This window comes from Alosa alosa, chromosome 16 (genome assembly GCF_017589495.1).
Source record: "Alosa alosa isolate M-15738 ecotype Scorff River chromosome 16, AALO_Geno_1.1, whole genome shotgun sequence".
NCBI lineage: Eukaryota > Metazoa > Chordata > Actinopteri > Clupeiformes > Clupeidae > Alosa > Alosa alosa.
In genome coordinates, this window is record NC_063204.1 from 2,696,619 (window position 1) to 2,715,513 (window position 18,895).

At 44.3% G+C, this 18,895-nt stretch overlaps 1 protein-coding gene and 1 long non-coding RNA gene across 3 annotated transcripts; both read right to left on the bottom strand.

The window, feature by feature from the left end:
• Nucleotides 1–1,632: 1,632 nt before the first annotated feature.
• Nucleotides 1,633–6,639, bottom strand: LOC125309244. Its single transcript, XR_007196092.1, has 3 exons — nt 6,619–6,639; nt 3,116–3,172; nt 1,633–2,090 (listed from the first exon to the last, which is right to left on the bottom strand). It is a non-coding gene; the product is annotated as an uncharacterized LOC125309244 (long non-coding RNA).
• A 1,043-nt stretch (nt 6,640–7,682) lies between these two features.
• Nucleotides 7,683–18,838, bottom strand: LOC125309809 (pyruvate dehydrogenase E1 component subunit alpha, mitochondrial-like). Of its 2 annotated transcripts, XM_048266934.1 has the most exons (12): nt 18,690–18,803; nt 17,973–17,993; nt 16,793–16,861; nt 13,462–13,635; nt 12,184–12,310; nt 11,561–11,652; nt 11,211–11,303; nt 10,947–11,102; nt 10,631–10,702; nt 10,118–10,185; nt 9,742–9,850; nt 7,683–9,078 (listed from the first exon to the last, which is right to left on the bottom strand). In XM_048266934.1, exons 1-12 carry the CDS (start codon nt 18,744–18,746, stop codon nt 8,914–8,916), a joined length of 1,203 nt encoding a protein of 400 aa, XP_048122891.1. In that variant the 5' UTR covers nt 18,747–18,803; the 3' UTR covers nt 7,683–8,913. The 2 variants fall into 2 exon arrangements, with proteins under 2 accessions (XP_048122891.1, XP_048122892.1); XM_048266935.1 differs by lacking the exon at nt 17,973–17,993 and having other exon boundaries at nt 18,690–18,838.
• Between the last annotated feature and the right edge of the window lie 57 nt (nt 18,839–18,895).

Sequence of the window (18,895 nt, forward strand, 5' to 3'; positions counted from 1 at the left end):
CCTCTCACTCATCAACCACACCGCCACAAAACCATCTCAATCACCCACTCACTGCAAGCACTCACAAAGCACTCACAAAGCCTTCAAGCAATTACGAGGGATCCCAGGGCTGAAAAGCCACTACTGCGACTGAGATACCTCTCAGACTCCAGAGTGGAGGCAGACACGCACTTTTTCCTGGAGCTGCTTGCATTCTAATTTTACTCGACATTGTTGAGTGGGAGAAATATAAACAGAATGAGGGGGAAAGGGGATCCATTTTGGAGAGGCACACAAAGACACTGCTTATTTTTGATCATTTGATCATTTCCCGTCATTTTGAGTCCATTTCCGTCATTTTGAGTCCATTTCTGTCCTCAGAATAGGAGGCTGTGAGTCGAATTGAGTTTACTTTTCTTTGTATGTATTTTGCCGTTGAGTTTTCATATCGTCACCCTGATTACTACTTCCGCAACAGACATGTCTTCGAGCGGTTATCAAAACCTGCCTAGTTCCCCTTTCCATGAGTCATCACCACTCTCTGCTTCAGCCCCACACACACCAGCTGACCTGCTCACTTCCGCAAACATGCATTTCCTAATTAGAAACGGAGAGGCTGAGTGAGTGTGAGTGAGTGTGTGTGTGTGTGTGAGGCCCCACTACAGGATGTTCCCTCTCAATCAGACAGCTCAAACACACACACAATTTCACCCGTAAGCCCTAAAAATACCATCTTTATCGAAACTACCAACACTGCTTCAAATGTTCAATAATATGTATGTGCATGTATACAGTGTGTGTGTGTGTGTGTGTGTGTGTGTATGTGTGTGTGTGTATGTGTGTGTGTGTGTGTGTGTGTCTGTTTTGCGTATATATTTCAGCACAAGCTAATAGACCACTCTGGAGATGTAACATAATGCCAGCTGCGCTTTCCCTCGTAAGTGCGATCCATACGCCATCTCCTCCTGCATTTAAAAATCAATGGCCTTTAAAGAAGGAAGAGCTCGGTCAGAAATCCCACGCCACTGCGGCTCCTGTAGCCATCTCGGCCTCGGTGACCTCATCTCCTGTGATGTCAGTGGGATGCACGCATCACGCATCATGTTCAACCCGCAGTCATCGCTTGAAGACAACGTGGTTTCAGTGATGAGCTATTTCCTGGGACACCCTAATGTAAACAAAGATGTGCACAAACTATTTTTCTTTACTGACAAAAGAGAGAATAAGAGAGTATGTTTTGGTTTGATGGAAGAGAATAGTAGAAGTAAGTTTTAGTTTGATGCCAGAAAGAAATAAAGTTTCCTCCAAAGCTGAACTGAATAAATGAACAAACTCTTTATGCATGGCCACATTACAGACAGATGCTTTATGCATGGCCACATTACAGACAGATGCTCATATGTATGGCCACATTACAGACAGATGCTTTATGCATGGCCACATTACAGACAGATGCTCATTTGTATGGCCACATTACAGACAGATGCTCATATGTCTGGCTCCATTACAGACAGATGCTCATTTGCTGAGTACAGACAGATGCTCATCATGTCCATGGGAAGATGAACTCATAGGCCATCTCCCTAAGAGGAGTCCATAATGATGCCCATGTGGGCTTATGAACCCATGGGCACCTCTCCCCTCTCTCCATAATGATGCCCATGTGTGCTTATGGGCCCTCTCTCCATAATGATGCCCATGTGGGCTTACGGGCCCTCTCTCCATAATGATGCCCATGTGTGCTTACGGGCCCTACACCTCTCCCTCTCTCCATAATGATGCCCATGTGGGCTTATGGGCCCTCTCTCCATAATGATGCCCATGTGGGCTTATGGGCCCTCTCTCCATAATGATGCCCATGTGGGCTTACGGGCCCTCTCTCCATAATGATGCCCATGTGGGCTTACGGGCCCTACACCTCCCTCTCTCCATAATGATGCCCATGTGGGCTTACGGGCCCTCTCTCCATAATGATGCCCATGTGGGCTTACGGGCCCTCTCTCCATAATGATGCCCATGTGTGGCTCCCTCGTCTGAGCAGCTCAGTCATCAGGACAGCAGGGCCCTTCTCTGGAGGAATCTCACGATCGATACTGTCCATTTATCACCATCTGACTAGGCAGCAAGGAAAAACACACACACACACACACACACACACACACACACACAGTCTCTAAAGTGTGGATATAAACAAACCACACACACACGCACAAGGCACAAACACAAACACACACACACAGCAATCTGTATATTATGGAGAGTGCATATAAAAAACCACACACACAAATCTGAAAAGGGACTGTGCTTACACACACACACACACACACACACACACACACACACACACACACACACACACACACTTCAAACTACTTGAGAGGGGCACAAGCATGCTTGATGCCCAGGCTCACTAGGCAGTAGCTCTCTGAAACTCTAGTGCATCTCCTGAAGAGAACAACTTGACATTTGTCAAGAGGCTGAAAACCCTGCTGATCTGGACAGTGTGTGGGGCTGCTAAAGGACAACCCTCAAACAGAGAGAGAGAAACTGGACAGTGTGTGGGGCTGCTAAAGGACAACCCTCAAACAGAGAGAGAGAAACTGGACAGTGTGTGGGGCTGCTAAAGGACAACCCTCAAACAGAGAGAGAGAGAAACTGGACAGTGTGTGGGGCTGCTAAAGGACAACCCTCAAACAGAGAGAGAGAGAAACTGGACAGTGTGCGGGCCTGCTAAAGGACAACCCTCAAACAGAGAGAAATAACAGAGAAAGAGAGACATAATGTACTCATCCTATGTGTGTGTGTGTGTGACCACAGTCCCTTTTCAGATTTGTGCGTGTTTTTATATGCACTGTCCATAATATACAGATTGCTCTGTCTGTGTGTGTGTGTGTGTGTGTGTGTGTGTGTGTGTGTGTGTGTGTGTTTGTAAGCACTAAAGCACAACCCTCAAAGAGAGAGAGAAATAACAGAGAAAGAGAGAGACATATGATGGAAGTACAAAGACAGTAATAGAGAAAAAGTGTGTGTGTGTGTGTGTGTGTGTGTGTGTGTGTGTGTGGGTGCACGTGTGTGAGAGAGAGAATGAGAAGTAGACAGAGCATAGAGATAATTATGATTTAACAAGCTAACTTACGTTACATGATAAAGTGTCATCATCCCCCATGGAATCCTCCAAGACATGATGGGAATCCTGCATGAAATACAGACATGAAAACAGAGATAAATACACATCACTTTTGTCACATATTTACAGATGAATGTCAAAATATCTGCCCCCTAAAATCAGACAACTGCCACAAACCTCCTTATTCCAAACGCTTATTCAAATTGTTCTCTAGAGCCATGAACACCCAAGGTAATCCCAACACCCATGAACAACACCCTAGCTGGGCCTCTTGATTACCACCACACACTGCACCGCAGTGACTCCCTCCAGTGTCTGTCAAGGACTGATCCGACAATTACGAGAGCCGTCCTGAACCGTCCCATCCACCGCATCCCAGCCACGACTTACACACTCTATAAACGGCTCAGGGGCTGCGGCTGCACGAGACGACTCCAAGAAGACAGAGAAAAGTGGGGGGTTGATGACGCTCTGGTTTCCGTGCTCAGGGTGGAGCCCCAGATGTGGTATGCTTCAGGATTCCACAGATAGAATGACGAGGCCCTAACACAGACGAAGCCTACAGTACACTGAAGACATGCGGGACGGGGGATACACTTTTGTGTTGCATTCTGGTTTTGATTTTAAGGTTTTGGTATGTCTGTGATGACACTGTACTGCCTGCTTTTATGCAAATGTTACAGGGCATAAAATAAAGTGATTACAGAAAATAACTTGATGGAAATCATCATACAAATGACCACATTTGCATGACTAGGCCTGTTTCTGAAAAAGCACGTACCCCACTACATGGTAATCTATTGAGAAAGCATGAAACGAGTGGAACATGTCTTCATGTGTAGGTGTGTACAAAGCAAAGGGGTTTATTATGGGGGAATGCTTCCTGTGCTTGCATGGGAGATTTGCTAACCATCAGGGGCCTTCTCACAAGTTCTCCATCATTTCTGACCAGGAGTTTTACAATCGCAAACCGTCTATTTCAAAAGCTGCTGAATGTAACACGACCACAGCCAACCACAACGACTGTATGGGACTGTATGGGTCTGCTTCGCAGCGGTCAGACTTTGACAGCATGAAATGCATCTTGAAGAACATGAAGATTCAAATTGAAACTCAAAGCTCATTTGTCCCGTCCACCATCACACATACAATGACAAGCAGTGCTAGTGCAATGCTAGAAGTAGAACATAAGTACAAATAGAAGATGGAATATAATAAATAGGATTAATAAATTAGATAATACACTTGTGTGATATTAGATTAAGATTGTGTGATAACTATATAACTACATAGGATGCACATTGACTTCCTTGGGCCATTACCCGAGCTCATCCCATTTTTTAACAACATTGGCTGCATTATTGCACAGTCAGTAAGGCGGCGTATAGAAGATTTACGGTGCAGAATGTAGCCTAAGCAGCCTACCCCTGGCTACAGTATATACAGAGAGACTGGATATCCTATGCTTAATCATAGAGTAGAATCATACACACTAATGCCCAATGAGCCCTCCAGATAAGCTCCCAGGAGGATATCACTGAATTTGCTGACATGAGCACTTCAATGTCAGTGTGTTGGGTCCTCCATGAGCTGGTGTCTGACAGACAACTGAGTAGTCAATCATGGAAGAAAACTCCACACACCACACAATAAATAAACGAAGTGTTTAATCCATCAACCAATGTGCTACCAAGTGAGATGACAAACGTTTCGGTCCTCAGACCTTCATCATTGCACTGACAACGGCAAACAATGGTGTGCGAGTTTTCTTCCATGATCCATGACTACTACGTTGCCTAAAACTAACGCACCCGCACGGCCTTGAGTATTTGGCGCGAGACCCTACCTGTCTAACCTGACAGATAACTGAAACATTTCCAAGAGGCTACAATAATGTCTTCACTGTGACATCATATCCTGGATAAGCGCTGAGGGTGAGCCATTCCACAAAGCCACGTTAGTTGGGGGTGACTTTCTGCACAACTCATTGCATGATTCAGAACAGGGTCATGTTCACATCGCGTCTGTAGCAATCACTCATTCTTGCCTCATGGTTCCCTGGCAGATGAACGGTTTGTTTTAAAAACGAGACACGTTTTCTTCGTCCACGGGTCTGCTGAAGATGTCCAACATGCTCATCCACATTCTTTGCGAGAGCAGCATACTGCATCTGATGATCATCAGATGTTTTCTTTTGTTGTCGGCATGCCCCGAGGATACAATACCACATTTGGGAGACGTCCACTACACTTTCCACAGCTGATAAAAGACTGAGAAAGTGGTCCCAACAGAAATGTTATGTTTAGTATGTAATGATTAGCCGATGGGCTATGTTGCATAAAATGTTTTTCTCAATCCACACATCAACTTGTGCATGCACACCTGTCAGAAGCATCGATAACGTAATCTACAAGCATCTAAAATACCTTAGCAAATTACTGCCATTTCCTTGTGGGTTTAAAGCTGAGGCAATCAATTAAACTCGATTAAACCCGTGCGCTAAGTTAAAAGGTCCAGATGAAGGTCGCCCAAGACTCAGGCTGGCTGCACAATCAGTTTCTTGTAGGTAACCCTAAGGACACCATTTTTTTTTCTTTTTTTTTTTTTCATTTAATTTTTCATAATTTTCATATGGAATTGTTTTGCATTATCACGCTATATTAAAAATCTATTTAAATATATAAAAAAGTTAATAGTTCTAGTACAGGAGGCACAGGCCATCATGCTAATAGCTGACCCGTCGACTGTCCCATATTATGTGGATGTTGCCTTACGTTACATTAATATTGGACTGTGAGTCATCGTGTTGCATAAACTTTAAGGGGCATTAGCCTACATGGCGACCTAGGGTTCCAGGCAGAGCCCAAATTCCAAATTCTGTTATTGCCATGCTCAAGACAAAGCACAAGTTTCCAGAATCAAGCTTTTTGAAGCAAGGATCGCATCCTGCCCTGCGTGCGTAAGTGTGTGTCTGTGTGTGTGTCTGTGTGGAAGGGGGGGGGGGGGGGGGGGGCAATTCCTGACGCAACCTCCCCCTGCTTACCCCTTTCCTCTTCCAGTGTTTGCAATTCATCTTTTCAGTGTGACAATTTCTTTCCGACAAAGGGTGTAATAGTTGCGCTAATAGCACCCTCAGGTTTTCGACTTCTATAAATAGGCTACATGGAATAGTCTGTTTCCAGGTTAGTGGCTCTTTATTCTTAGAAGGGCGAGAAGAGTTAATCAACTGGGTCGGCTAAATGTGGAAGTCTTCGAACATCCTCCAGTGAACTGATCAGACAGGTTTGCGATAAATAAATCGCCACATTTCACCACCGTTCTACAGTCTACTAATCACATCATCTTCAAACTCTATGCATTACTAGGCTACACAGTACTCACTTCATTAGCACTTTGGAAAACTGCCCTACTTCACACAGAGGAAAGAGTCAATCTGCGCAACGGCACTTGCTCTTCGGATCAAAGTAAGCGAGCTGGCTACAAAGTAACAGTATTCTGAGGGTGTAACTCACCTCGCTCGTTGCACTCCCCAGTGCCATCTTTCGCCAAGGGTCTGCTAGTTGAGCCAACGGCATCTTCACAGCTTCAAGTTGGACAGTCCAGCAGTAGAGAAATATGTAATCTTTCTGCTTGTCGACGCTTCCGAGATGACTTAAAAAGCGGAAAAGTCACTGTTTCTTCAGATGTGGGCTGTCCCTCGACGAGGGAAAACAAATGTAAAAACACCCTCTAGCGTAGGCAATAATTCGGAAGTTCCCTCCCCTCCACTTTTGCCCCTGTGTCACTGTACCTTGTTTCCACTGACGGTCTGCGCTCTTTCTGTTTCATGAACCCAATCGCACCCACTTCCGTTTTTCCCAATATGGCGCCGCGCACTGGCTTACCTGTCTGTCAGAACGAACGGCTCAATAGAGCGGCTTGGTGCAGTCACGTTTGCGTCATCGGAGGAGGGAGGGGCAAATACACCATGGAGTGTGTTGGAGAGACAGGTGAGAGAGCCTGCATGGCACAGTGGTGTGTGTTGAGTCACCAAGAACAACTTTTGATGCCAACGCCTCTCTCCAACCATTAGGCGAGTGACATCAGATCGCATCACTATAATGCATGCTACGTCTTTAAATATAAACCTCATAAACAAACCCTGCTAGGCTATGAGATGCTGGTCTTATAGCCAATTGTTAGGAGAATATCTTGCTAGATCAGGTTTTGTCGCGATAAAATATTTGATGTAAGTGTAACACAGACCATTCAGCAAAATAATTATTTCAGACAATCACAAATGAGTCTATAAGCTTCAGCTTTGGCGACCCCTACTGGATAAAAACACGGATATTGTGTAACTTCAAGGGAATAATCCTGCGTGTCCCATTTGGAGAGGCGCAGGCTTAATCACTTGTCATTGTTATTTTGTGTTAATGCATCGCCTATGGCTATGGAGCTGTTTTGTATAACTTCACAGCCTTGTCCAAATGGCATTAGCAAGCAGAGTCTGTTGCGTTATGACAGCACCATAACAAATACTTTGTTTGCCTATTTATATCCTTCGAAAAACTGAATGGCAGAACAAAGCAAACAGTCAGGTTTATTTGCCTTTATTTGATGTGGTCCTTGGGAAAACATGATGTAAGAGAATTCAACTGTATCAAGATAACAATGCTGCCAGAGTATTTTACAATGACATTACTCATGGAATGTGATTAGAATGGGGTTATTACTTTTTGACCAATCAAATGTCAAATGTGCAAATTCTCTATGTCAGCAATTTAAGACATTTTAAATGTAAGCTTGTAAGCTGATTGAGGAGAGCCAAGATCAGACCTTCCTGTGTTTCTATACACCAGAAAGGTATTGATGAATACCTTCAGTCTCAGATACCTCCTCAGGCCCCATGTTATGCTCAGCAGTTCTAATTTCAACTGTTTGAATGCAGTACTTGTGATGTTTTGCAGTTCACATTGTTCGGGTTCTGTTCTAATTTGACCGCCCCTCTCTTTGCACACCTGATCCCAAGTAGAGTCGACACTGAATTTGGCTGTCTGACCAAACAGCAGTGAGTCTCTCTATAGTTTGCCAATTCACTGTTCACTGCCAGATCATCCTTGAAACAAATCAAATCACTTTTCAGTGTACAAATGTACTGGGGCTTTGTTGAATTCAGTGTGTCAACTTCTCTATTTAAGTATCCTGTTGCTTGGAAGGCAAATCAATAATGGTCATTTAAATGGAAACATCACAGTCTTGGTAGGAGGCCATCACTTCTGTGCTACCTGCTCTGAAATTCACAGCCCAAGATGGGTTTGCTGGCTCCAAAATGCATGTGGGGGGAAAATTTTGGCTCAGCTCAGCACAGCTCAGCACAATTACAGCACCCTGGTAAGGAGACGGCATTAGAAATATAGGAGGAGATACACCATCAGCAATCAAGTAGCCTTTCCTCACATTTATCAATCTGTAGAAAGTGCAGTGTGTGCTGAAAGCTACAATAGCATCAGGAGCACTGATAGCAAACATGTCCAATACATCTTGAGCAATCATTACAGTGCCACCGGCATACACATGGCCAGATACACAACAACATGATGGAGTAAGCTGGGAGGCAGGTCATTCATCCTGACTGACCTTCTACATTGGTCCTACTTTCACATTGGTCATCTTTTTCACTAAGATTTTTGTGCGTGTATAAAGGGTGCTGGGCAGGTAAAGGTGCGGCCCCATGTTTCAGGTCAGAGGGTTGTAAGCATGGGGTCTAAGGTGCCAAGTTAAAGACAGGTAACATGGTGGCGGACAGCACGGGCGCACTGCTAGCCTTAGCTGCGGGACTTGAGCTTCATCCAGGGGTTGGTGCCGCGCACCTCGATGGGGGCTTCGCTGGAGAAGATGTGGTCGCACAGCTCGTCTAAGGGCGGCTCAGGGTCGGAGGTGGCAAACTGGGCCGCGTCCTCAATCTCTTTGCGTATCTCCACGTCTATCACCTGAGGAGGGAGGAAGGGCACAGATTAGGAATCAGGCTATTTATTTTGGAAAGGGCGAGGTTGGACCTCCACAGCAGGCACAATATAGTTTGTTCTGTTGCTCTTGGGAAGTACAATGTTTTTTGTGCACACTGTGAAGTGGGGTATTTGATAACTATGCATGCAGAGTTCTTTAATAACTTCTGTGACGACTCTATTGACACCACATGGGGCTAGTGTTACTTCAGCTGTGTCCTGTGTCCCAAATGGAGAATGCTAAAGATATCTAACAGGGGAGCGAGGCATTGAGGCATTTCCAAATCAAATATTTCAAATATTATGAAATGCTGCCTTCTAAGATACCTTCGTTTTGCCGAATTTTGTAGGCAGTGTAGATGTATCCTTCAGGCTTCCTTCAACATCCAAAATTCTATTTAATTGTGAGCGGCTATAGCTGAAGTCGAACATTATGTTATTCTGCTTTCTGGTATCCTGGCAACGGTGTTCTGTGTTGCTATTTTGCTAGGCTGTCCGAAACAGAGTTCATAGCTGGTACCTTGATGCCTGCTACGGCAAGTGACTCGTTAGAGAGCAGAAGGCAGCAACAGTTGAGACAACAGACAGTTGCCTTCCGTTTCGGACAGACCCAGAAATTTTCTATTGGAACCCTTGGAGTGTTCTAACCTTGAGCTCCTCCACACTGGCCATGTTGTTGCTGATCAGGCGATCTTTCAGCAGCGAGATGGGGTCACTCTTACTGCGAACCTCCTGGATCTCATCACGTGTGCGGTAGCTAAGGAGAAAGTGCCGGAAGTTTCAAAGAGGAGCATACACAGAGCAAAATAAGCATAGAGGATGGAACTTCAGTTGGGGAGGAAGGCGGTGAAGGAGTCTGGGCCAAAAAGCGTGTTTTTTTGGGGAGAAAAGCTGTGAAGCAGTTTGAGACACAAAGGGAGAAGCAGCCCTGTGAACCTCGGGGTTTGAAAAAGGCAGGCCTGTTTCCTAACACTAGTAGCGCAAGGGACACAAACCACAGGGGGAACTGTCAAAGTCTCCTCACCTGACCCCTGGGTCACTCATACTGTGTCCATGGTAACGATAGGTCTGGAGTTCCATTAGGATGGGACCCTGAAGTAGGAAGTATGGGAATGTGTGACATTATCATTACATATGTGTGCTACAATAAAACCTTCTGTGATATGCTGAGGATTGTGAACGATTGTGAATAATACATTTATGATACATTGGGATACACTGCAAAGGCAAAAACAGCCCATGTTTGAACAAGATAATATATATATTATGCTTTGTTGATATATATATTATTATTTGACCTCAAGTCAGAAACATAATTATGTAACATTGAAAATGGACCATCCCTGACATTGTGACTATTACTGAGCAAAATACAAAGGTCCCCTCAACCCATTGGAGGTCAATGGGAAGAGTTCCTGTTCTGGAAATGTAATGTACTGAAATAACTGGTTAAAGGCTGTGCACTCTGGCCACACACAAGCTTGACCCTCACAGCACTGTGGAGGTGAAGAGTCTGTATGTTCAAGGCCAGCCTCACCTTTCCAGATCTGCAGTGGTCGGCCGCAAACTGTGTTGCTTCTCTCACGCACAACACATCCATGCCATCCACCTACACAAGAATGTAAAGATCAGGAGACCATTCCTGCATACTATTCATTGATGACCATCTCTTACACATCCTCCCTGTCTATTGTTGTGAGGATGCCAGCGATCAGGTGGGCTTCAATTCACTGCGAGGGTTAAGTCAAATCCACTCCACACTTGGTATTCTTGAGTCAATCTGAATCTGATTAAAGCTCACTAATACACTCCTTGAACAAGCAGTGTTCAGAGTGACTCAGTCTGCATGTTACCCTGATGCCAGGGATGTAGTCGCCTCGCTTGTAGTATTCCGTGCTGGCCGATGCGCGTTCCACAGACGTGCCCATGCCGTACTGGTTATTCTCGCAGATGAAGATGCACGGCAACTTCCACAGAGCCGCCATGTTGAACGACTCGAAGACCTGACCCTGAGACACAGAAGGTAGAAGCAGGACGTTAGAACATCAGGATACAGCGCTGAGGAGGGGTCAGACCACACAGGAAGTAACAGTGGATGTGACGGGAAAAGGCCTCACCTGGTTTGCGGCTCCGTCACCATAGAGCGTGACACACACCTGGTTGTTTCCCTGGTACTGGCACGCCAAGGCCAACCCAGCCCCAAGCGGAACCTTTTTCAAATAAAACAAAACCTCACACTCGTTGTCCAGACCTACTATTAAAGTCTCAAGCTAATTTAAACCCATGGTTGGCTTTAGTTTAGAATAGACATGTTTAGCTGTGGGTGTGTGCAACCTAAATTTCCCACAAAAAATGGTGTGATTATTTTTAAAGTGTTGGGCCTTGCACAAAAAGGGATGAAAATAAACTACAATGGTATCAGAATACCAGAAATCCCTTTTCTGGGTCATGCCACACCTGCGCTCACCTGCGCTCCGACAATCCCGTTGCCTCCATAGAAGTTCTTGGTATACATGTGCATCGAGCCTCCCTTGCCTTTGGCAATGCCGCCTCTTCGGCCTGAAGAGGAGGTGGAACAAAAAAAGAACAAGAAATGTACGCCAATTTCTGACCCTGAGTAGTAATCATGTTCTGACTTTAAATAGATGCAATATAATGGAAGACCAGAAAATATGTAAAGTAAGGGTTGCTTAAATATCACATGTCATCCACTGGAAGGCTCACCAGCATCAAAGCTAGTGGGAACAGGCATCTACCTTCACAGCTGGAGTTTCTGACTACTTTCCAGCAGATGAGACTGACAGCTGTGCTACACTGGGTGCACAATTGAAATGTTCCGTTCTCGGGGCAGAATTTTTTTTTTATAAGTAATAAGTTTTATTTAGAAAATAGACATGTCTATTCACTGCTATCATGTCGCATGGTGCAGCCAGTTCCATTGCTTATAGTGGAAGCTAATTGTTGCAGCAGATGCTCTATGAACGGAATGCTTCAGTCACATGTCTGGTGCAGCCTGCCTCTTAGAGTGTCATGCACACCCCCCCCCCTGTACCCCCTAGCTAGGGTACATGTCTCCTGTTGCAAACACACCTGTGAGTTCTGCCAGGATCTCCTTGACGGCCACGCCCCTGGTGAAAGTGTACCCATGAGCACGGTACGCCGTGATCAGGTGATCGTCTGGTGTGATCCCACCCTCGATGCCAACTGCACAGGCTTCCTGTGGCACAAAATAACAGCAAAAGCTTAACTGAAGACCCAACTATTCCTAGAGTGCATCCTGTCCTAGCACTACGAACAACTGATCGTGCGTAATCTTGCACTTACCACTCTTGCACTATCACCCGTGTCCTTTTGCTGTCATTGGATTCTAATCTAGTAGTGCTTATTGCTGCACTAACATGTCCTAGTCGCACTGTGCCTTGATTGGTCCCTTGTTTATAAAGCGCTTTGGATAAAAGTGTCACCTGAATGACTAAATATAAATGTGAATGTGACTTGAGCACACCAGGAAGAATAACTATGAGGATAACTGTAACTATAATAATATGAGTGTCCACCCTGACCAATGATATGAGTGTCCACCCTGACCATCCTGACCAATGAAATGAGTGTCTTCCCTGACCAACCATATGAGTGTCTTCCTGACCAACGATATGAGTGTCTTCCCTCACCAATGATATGAGTGTCTTCCCTGACCAACTATATGAGTGTCTTCCCTGACCAATGATATGAGTGTCTTCCCTGACCAATCATATGAGTGTCCATCCTGACCAACGATAAAGAAAGTCTCTCCTCTTGTTGATGAATGTGATGTCTAAAATTTGATGGATTCTGATTGTCAGCGTTTTATTGTTCTTAAAAATCAATCTGAAAGTGATACCTGACGATATCGTTCGTATATGTGAGGACGTTGCCATTCGTATTAGCTGGAGCGATACGTTTTTGCCGTTATCATTAGAGTTATTGTTGTTGTTGTGAACGGCCTCTAAGTAGTGTTCCTGCTGCTCCTGTTACTCCTGAGAGGGCTCTTGCCTTTCTTGGCCATGGACATCAGGTCAACAATAAAGCATCATACAGTTGAATTTCCCCTTGGGGATTAATAAAGTATCTATCTATCTATCTATCTATCTATCTATCATCAGTTGTGTTATCTGAAGGGGATCAAAGACTGACAATGGCATTGTCTTACCAACGCTGCCGTGACCCAAATGAGAACAAGCCAGCCCCTGTGTCCTTCTCCTTAAAGGAACCTCACAGACAAAGCTACACAAGCATGCAAAAGGAGGACAGATGTCGTCCACAATGACCACGTGCGTCAGGAATGTAAACCTCACCTTCCAACAGAAAGAATTTAAAAAAAAACCTCACCTGTCCATCGTACAGGTGGCAAAAGCCGCGGATGATCTTCTGCTTGTAGAGCTGGTCGGCCTTCAGCTCCATACGCCGCATGGTCTGCATGGTCCGGTAGTACTTCAGGCCCTGCTCTCGGGTCAGAACTGCCTTCAGCGGCGGGCCCTGGTCCAAGCGGTGCAGATCGCATTTCTGAGAGAGAAGCGCATAGAAAACACCAGCCAGTAATCAGTAATTAGCAGACCCAGCAGAGTTACAGTTCCATTTACGTTTATTCATTTAGCAGACGCTGTTGTCCAAAGTGACTTACATATGTCAACTATAATGGCAATATATAAGGGATTACCGTATTTTACAAGTATAAGTATAAGTCGCTCTGGAGTATAAGTCGCATTAGTCAAAAAATGCATCATGAACAGGAAAAAAACATATATAAGTCGCACTGGACTATAAGTCGCATTTATTTAGAAATGTATTTCACAAAATCCAAAACCAAAAACAGAGACTATGTAACTGGACTACCAAAAATATTAATGTTAATAAAGACGAAGGGCCGGAAGGTCTAATTTTAAAGCAAAAGATTCACTGAACAAAAATGCTGATATAGTACATGAAAATGTAGCTAAAAATGTGGAGAATGCAATGCAATCAAGCATTTTGGGCAATGCGGAGTCACAAGCTGGCAGCAGATTAAATGCTCACGAGAGAGACTAGACGATTTTAAAAGGACGTGACCAAAGCGCAAACCAGGTGATCGGCCTATAGGCCCGACAGCAATTGTAAAGCAATTTACAAAAGATTCACTGAACAAAAATGTTGATGTGGTACATGAATATTTAGCAAAAAAAAAAAAAAAAAATGTAGAGAATGCAATGCAATCAAGCATTTTGGGCGATGTGGAGTGACAAGCCGGCAGCAGATTAAATGCCCACGAGAGAGAAAAAGATGCGGTTTTAAAAAGACGTGCACAGACCGGTTTTAATAGGACGTGCAGACCAAAGCTGCAGCAAGCAGGTGATATTTAGAAATTTATTTCACAAAATCCAAGACCAAGAACAGACAGATGTAACTGGACACAGAGGCCAAAAATATTGAGAATGAAGACGAAGGAGTGAATAGCGGCAAGAGGCAAGCCGACGGCTGCTGACGAGTGCTAAAAATGTGGAGAATGCAATGTTAGCAAGCATGTTGGACGATATATTGGCACAAGCTGGCAGCAGAAGAAATACTCGGCTGGCCACCTCCGACAGAGCGAGTGTAAAAAATATGCGCATTTAAAACCAGGGCCTAAATTTCAACGCGGGATTGCGGGTAGCCTATTGCGCATAAGTTAATAAGTATTGAGCATAATAATAAAAGTCCCACAACTCCATCATAATGAGAGAAATTCCCACACATGTTACAGCGCTGTCTGATAACGTTAATCCAATAATGGAGCGGTCTGAAAGCGTGACTATTGACTGGACGGACCAACTCTGACTTCAATTGAACCCCATCCACACACACGTGCGAGCAGACCACTTTGCAGGTGCCTCTCTCCCTCTCTCTCACCGCTGAAGTCAAATTATAGCCTAGGTGCTTCTACATCAACCGAGATCGACAGGAAAGGAAAACAAACGTTTAGCGTTCAGGAACCGTCAGGAATTTTGCAAACACAGAAGCATGACAGCCTATAACTCGAGAGAACATGGATGTGTTCTCCATTTGAGGAACGTTATAATCGATTGCGGACGTGAACAGACAGATAGCCTACAGACACAGAGCGCATAGTAGGCCTACTTTCACTTTCTAGTGTGTGTATTCGTTATGTAAAATATAATTAGTAGCAAAACAGTAATCAAATATTAGCCTACATGGCAGTGAGTTTTGTTTTCAAATGTTTTCATGCATGTCTAGATAACGGGTGAGGAATGTTTAGGAGACAGACTATCGTAAATCCTCAAATCCTTATGGTGGGGGTCTTTCATTTAGGCTGCGCAAAGCACAGCACCTTTATTTGGGGCATGGCTTGTCCTGTTTGATATTGCTAAATATCGGGACTGATGACCACTGAAATCTGTGGGGTATTTGATGGTTCAAGTGTCGGGATTTCCATCAGCTTATTGCAAGATAAGGCATCCGCTTTCATTTATTCATGGGACATTGAAATGGAAACCTTATTCCGTATAGCCAAAGACGTATAGCCAAAGACGTATAGCCAAAGAGGTCTACGATAGCCTAAATTTAGTTATTTTTTTAATTCTGCATGATTTACTTTTTTATAAAATTCGTAGGCTGATGCCTGGCAGCAACAATTGTGTTTAAATAGGTTACTGCTTCAGCCTCTGGCAAGCTCAGAAGGGGGCGGCATGCAACTGGTAGCTTGAGAGCAACGTGTTGGAGACTCGTGGTGTAAGACAATGACTTTTCATTGGCAACACTATTAAACCAACCAACAATAGAAATATTAAGAAGAGCTCTTTTATGAATTAAATTGAAACAAAATTATTACTGGCCTTTATTTGTCCGAATCTGAGGCCTGGCTATAAATAGAATCCCGGCCATAATTTCAGGATTTAGGTATGCACGTGTGCTTCAGGCATAGCGCTACCACTAATCTCTGACTGAAAGTGCACAGAACTTGCATTTGAGAGCGCTCTCTCGCAGCTAGACAGTAATGTTTCATGTAGGGTTCATGTCAGTTAATATGAATTAACATTTAAAAACATGTTCAATTATATATTTTTTTCATATATAAGTCGCACCTGACTATAAGTCGCAGGGCCAGCCAAACTATGAAAAAAATTGCGACTTATAGTCCGGAAAATACGGTATATTGTCATATACATATGTCAACTATAATGACAATATATAAGGGATTACATTGTCCCCAGAGCAACTTGGGGTTAAGTGCCTTGACAATGTAGGTGGAGCAGCTTGGTAAGGTTTTGTTTTTTGTTATCAGGCATTGTGAAGGAACAATGCTGTTATTGCAGGGTACATTTAGCACCATGCACTTCTGAAAAGCCAATCAGTCATATGATATTACCTTGATATTTAGTACAGTGCATTAGTCATGGCCTACTGGTTAGCACTTCGGACTTGTAACCAGAGGGTTGCAGGTTTGAACCCCGACCAGTAGGCACGGCTGAAGTGCCCTTGAGCAAGGCACCTAACCCCTCCTTGCTCCCCGAGCGCTGCTGTTGTTGCAGGCAGCTCACTGCGCCGGGATTAGTGTGTGCTTCACCTCACTGTGTGTTCACTGTGTGCTGTGTCTGTTTCACTAATTCGCGGGTTGGGATAAATGCAGAGACCAAATTTCCCTCACGGGATCAAAAGATTATATATACTTATACTTATGTGATATTACCTTGATGTCAAAGGTGGCCTGGGGTGTGAAGTCGGCATAGGATCGAGTCGACACCACCGCCCTGGCGCCCTGCAATAAGAAAACAACAACACAGACTTAAACGGTCCAGGAAAGCGGTCAGACATTGGGTCAAAGGATTGATGCTGAATATAAATAACACAGAGATGTGCATGCATCAGAAAAAAGTGTTAAGTCAAAAGTCTATTCCACAGAGGATCAATCGTGAAAATCTTTCACAGTAGTGCGGTACACTCAAGTTTGCCTGTAATAGACAACTGGATGTGATTTGAGCTCCTCACTGTGGAAATAATATGTGATTTGAGCTCCTCACTGTGGCAATAATGAAATCAACCAGCAATGCAACAAATCAGTCGCGCTACTTCTCTCTAAAATAGACATTTCATACCTAATAACACACCATAATATTGTGTTATACACACATTACAATGTTACTGTAATAACATGGTTTCTATCTGCATGCAGTGTCTCACTGTAGTACAGTGTGGCTCGTGGTGTGCTACTGTACATCCACCTATCCACTGAGAGATATTTCTCTCATGAGCGAGTCCCTCTAATGTCTTATAGCCAAGTCCTTCAGTACTAACGGAAGCTGAGAGCTGGTGGGGTGAAGTTGGCAGGTGAGGTGGCGAGGTTAAGTCAGCGAACTCAGACTGGGCAGCCAGGAGCTGATGAATAGCTATCCGCGGGGAAGACTGGGGAGAGAAGGCGGCCAGTCAATCAGGCTCAAGTGGCACCTGTGCAAACACTAGTGCACCAGGGAACACACAAAGGCTGTGGGGTAGCCTATCTCCTACAAGCAACATCAATAACCTACAAACACACTAGTTTCTTACTAAACACAACCGCAATTCCAGACTCTACAACCACCAGGGAAGAGACAATGTCTGACAACCTATGCTGTACTAGTCTACCACAGGCCTGACCCATTCAGTTGCATGCAGCATGCCGTGCGCCCATTGTAATTTAATAAATGTCAGAAGTCGCAGGGACCTGAGTGGATGTGGGTGTTGTCTACCAGCAGGCATGCCAAATAGCATCAGAGCTGTGTGTCACTGTGCTCAATCGATTTGAGAGCGGTTACACCAAACTGAAGATACAGACCGCACTTCTGTACATGAAAAGGTACAGCCTCACAAACTGAGCCGCAAGGACATCTTACCTCTGACACTGTTTGGGCACCCTACAACAGGAGGTGGAAAAGAAAAAGAAAGGGCTTTTTAAAATAAATAAATAAACGGTGAAAAGCAGCTGTCTTTTGCTATAAGTGGGATGGCGTAGTCAGTGACTAATTTTTTTGTCTTGACAAAGGAAATGTCACATTGGATGATTCAAGGTAATATGGCAGAAACAGACAGACTTTAGGAGGGAGTTGGCAGACTTACAATCAGAGGATTATCCCAGAAATAGACACACGGTAGTTACCAACAAACAGCGTGAACGTAACTTCAACTTTATTTCCAAATTACTGAGTGCAACAAGTTCATCAGCAACTGAAACTCATAAAGCGACTATTATTTGTGATTATAAGACACATAATGACGCAAAACTCGATAGAGCAGAGAGCCGGACGCACACGTATGGGTAATTGCTAAGGGCAGTGCGCAACCAAATAACGCGCAATGTCACCATGAAACGATTACGCACGACTGAAATATGAGCAAAGATGCGATAAATCGGAAATCTGAATCCTACATACATTTCTTTTCATCTGTTTGTTTGATGAAATACCAGTGCGATAAAAGGACGCACTTGCCGTTATCTTTGGCAACCAGAAGACTAGGTCAGGCCTTTTATGAAAGGTCAACATATTTTTATGTTAACAATTTGTGTTAGCATACAGTTGCATGTTATATAAGAATTACATAAATATACCCACATTTTTGCTGGCGGTTCCTCTAAACACGTTTGAAATAATTGTCAGCATATTCTGCATACTACCGGTGACACCACCCGCAAGCTAACTGTCTATGGTCCCGTTAGATGCATAGGAAGTTGGCGACAATGATCCACAACTACAATCGGAACTAGGCAGAGAAATACTTCCGGTGTCTTGGGTGGAGAAGAAGGTGGAGCATGCATGGC